This window comes from Electrona antarctica (genome assembly GCF_951216825.1).
Source record: "Electrona antarctica genome assembly, chromosome: 2".
NCBI lineage: Eukaryota > Metazoa > Chordata > Actinopteri > Myctophiformes > Myctophidae > Electrona > Electrona antarctica.
Window position 1 is genome coordinate 42,516,060 of NC_136807.1, and position 2,792 is coordinate 42,518,851.

Sequence of the window (2,792 nt, forward strand, 5' to 3'; positions counted from 1 at the left end):
AGTACACTGAGATCACGTTAGAAGAACTGTTGAACTTCAACCCCTGCCTCTCAGACTCCAACTGACCTTGACACCCGCAGCACATCACAATGAAGTTGATGAGCACCCGCAGCCCCTCCTCTCGGTCCTGCTTATAGCTGTCCAACCACTCGTCCACCACTGTCTGAAGATGGACAGAGAGATGTAGCCAATGAGATGTCTGCAGTTTGTGGTGGCATTATTATTTGGTCAGTTGTACGCCGATTAACCTGCTCTCATCGTCCTCTCATTGGCCCTCATTCACAAAAAAACAGACCGTGTACACACAAATCTGTGCTGAAACCATTCATGCAATATGAACATTTTAAGCACAAATCCGGGATTCTTCAATGTTTTCTAATTTGAATGTGTTCTTACTTGACAAACAAATTTAGAACTACCTCAGACCACACATTATCCAAAAATCAATCAATAGAACCCATAGTCCCAATATTCATAACCTGGCTGGCCTTCAATATCGCCACTCATCTTTCTATTTGCACCTCAACAGCTGCTCATTCTCCTAAAACATTATTTCCAATTAGCAAGCCCAACTCGCAACAATCCCTCCCCCCTTCTAATGATGCTTTTCTCACCACCATGGCAGTCTTTGCAGAGAGTACGGCTGCAAACATGTCCTTTGGTGTGATACCCGGTTTCTCCTGGGTCTCTCTGCTCCCATGGACAGGGGAACCCTGCCTGGACGCCTCCTGTTGCCAGTTGGACGAACTGTCTACAGGAGCGGGTATGATGACAGATTCATTCTCTTCATATGCAGCTTTGCTCCTTCTTGGTCTTGTAGATGGCTTGAAGGATGAAAGAGATATCGGATGGCAGCTCATTAAAAAAAACTAAATTTACATCATGGGAGTATAAAAGAGTAAGAAAAGGATTGGCTTCTTTACCACAGTTTGAGGCGTAGTTTGAGGCTTAGCTGCCCCTCTCCCCCGGCCCCTTCTCCTAGACTTGGACTTGGGTTCGACCTCATCCAGCTCCTCAAGACTGATAAATATGGACAAAATTAACCATCGTAAGGACAGGTTCACTCAATACATTCACCCGTAGTGAAAATTACAAAAACAAAAAAACATTTCCCAAACCTTAAACCTTAAATCATCAGCATTCACAATTAATCATGTTTTTAGAAACACAACTCTTTCATTATATTACACAGAAGAATGCACACACCCCTGGCAAGTGGTACAGTAGTATGTCCCAATTACCACACACCTTATATAAGGAGCACTGTGCAATCGGAATGTAATGTTTGTGTAGGACAAAAATAGACACTATGCCGATTTGCTCAGACACTATGACGTAAAATTCTCCATTTATTGTCAATGGGAATTTAATGTTTGTGTAGAATACATACACTAAAAGCTGGATATAGGAGGGGCTAGCGGCCCTCGAAAATAGATGCGTCATTGGCTGCTGCAGTTCAATGGAGCAACCTGTATCGACGTGAGGGCGGAAGTGCACCGGAAGTGCAGAAGGCACGCTACGCCATGCTGCCACTAAAAGTGAATACTGGCCAATCACAACGCGTCATTTCCAGGACTTGTCAGCCCCGAACGTCTGCTCATGTGACTCATGCGGAAGCTTCTGTGAAGCACTAGTCTCGCGTCGCCAGACTGTTGCCTCTGGCAACAATTGACTGGAGTACGCAAGACTAGTGAAGCACCAACGCGTAAGCTTGAGTACACACGCCCCAGAGCCGAATGAGGCGTCTACCTTTCTATGTCTATGCTTTAAACTGTTGAGATTAATAAAGGTGTCATGTTTCAACCAACCAATTGTATTTGTGTTTGTAAAATGAAATTAATATGACATGAATGTTAAAATGTATTGAACTGGGTCAAGGTGTGAATACCAACTCTCTGATTATCAACATACTGAAGCTAGCATTATATAGCAAACAGTGCTTGGTGCTGACCATATATGGGCTGTGACAAAAGGTTATGGTGATGAATATATTGTGATAATAAGTTCTAACATGGGAATGGTGAGTATGCTGCAGCATGAAATTAGTATATAATGGTGACATAAAGTTAAAGTGAGAAAGGCAGTCTCTGTCTTCATCACACTTGGGAAGGGACAAAGGCATGAATTATTGCGAGTGATCGACATAAGGCATGGCTAATATTACCTGTCAACATCTGATTGACTGTCCATTGTTCCAGCATCCAGAAATGATGCTGTGCAGGAAAGAAAATAATTGCTGTATATTGAAACCTGTTGAACTCGGGCCAGCATGGTTAGATTTGCATTGCTAACGTTAGCAATGCAATGCACATAAAGTTACATTGAGGTTGCTAGTGTTATGGGTCCCAAGCCAGGCCGGGTATACCACATTAACAATATTGAATGATGGGTTCAATGCCTCACAGGTCATTTACAATTCAGTATAACGAAAATATCTCATTAACTTCATCATTCACTTTTAACATCAAAGCATCACATTGAAATAAATCCAAGTGCATCTTTTCAGTATTTGTATTTGTCTTTTCAGTATTTGCATTTGTCTCCCATTTAGCTACATCACATGCAAAAGGTTGAAATTACTAGTGTGAAGAGCAACACTGAATAGCCTATACATTAATTATCTTTAGCTAAAAGCTACTTTTAGTAGTTGACTGTTCCTAGTGTGGACCTCTATAAATGCACTTTTGCAATAAAACCCTTAATCAATCAATAATAAAACATTTAAGCACCTAATACTCCAAAAATATAAAGAGTAAACAATATTATAAATGGAAATATCTTTTCAGCACCAA

General features: G+C 41.3%; 1 protein-coding gene across 1 annotated transcript in view; it reads right to left on the bottom strand.

The window, feature by feature from the left end:
- The window catches only part of LOC306933354 (cohesin subunit SA-3-like), a gene marked incomplete at its 5' end in the record, with an annotated part of 27,682 nt that extends 25,492 nt beyond the window's left edge, over positions 1 to 2,190 (bottom strand). The window contains 4 exons of the mRNA XM_079515546.1: positions 67 to 163; positions 615 to 824; positions 924 to 1,020; positions 2,165 to 2,190. Of these exons, the coding sequence (XP_079371672.1) occupies positions 67 to 163; positions 615 to 824; positions 924 to 1,020; positions 2,165 to 2,190 (430 nt within the window). The remainder of the gene's footprint in view (positions 1 to 66; positions 164 to 614; positions 825 to 923; positions 1,021 to 2,164) is intronic.
- Between the last annotated feature and the right edge of the window lie 602 nt (positions 2,191 to 2,792).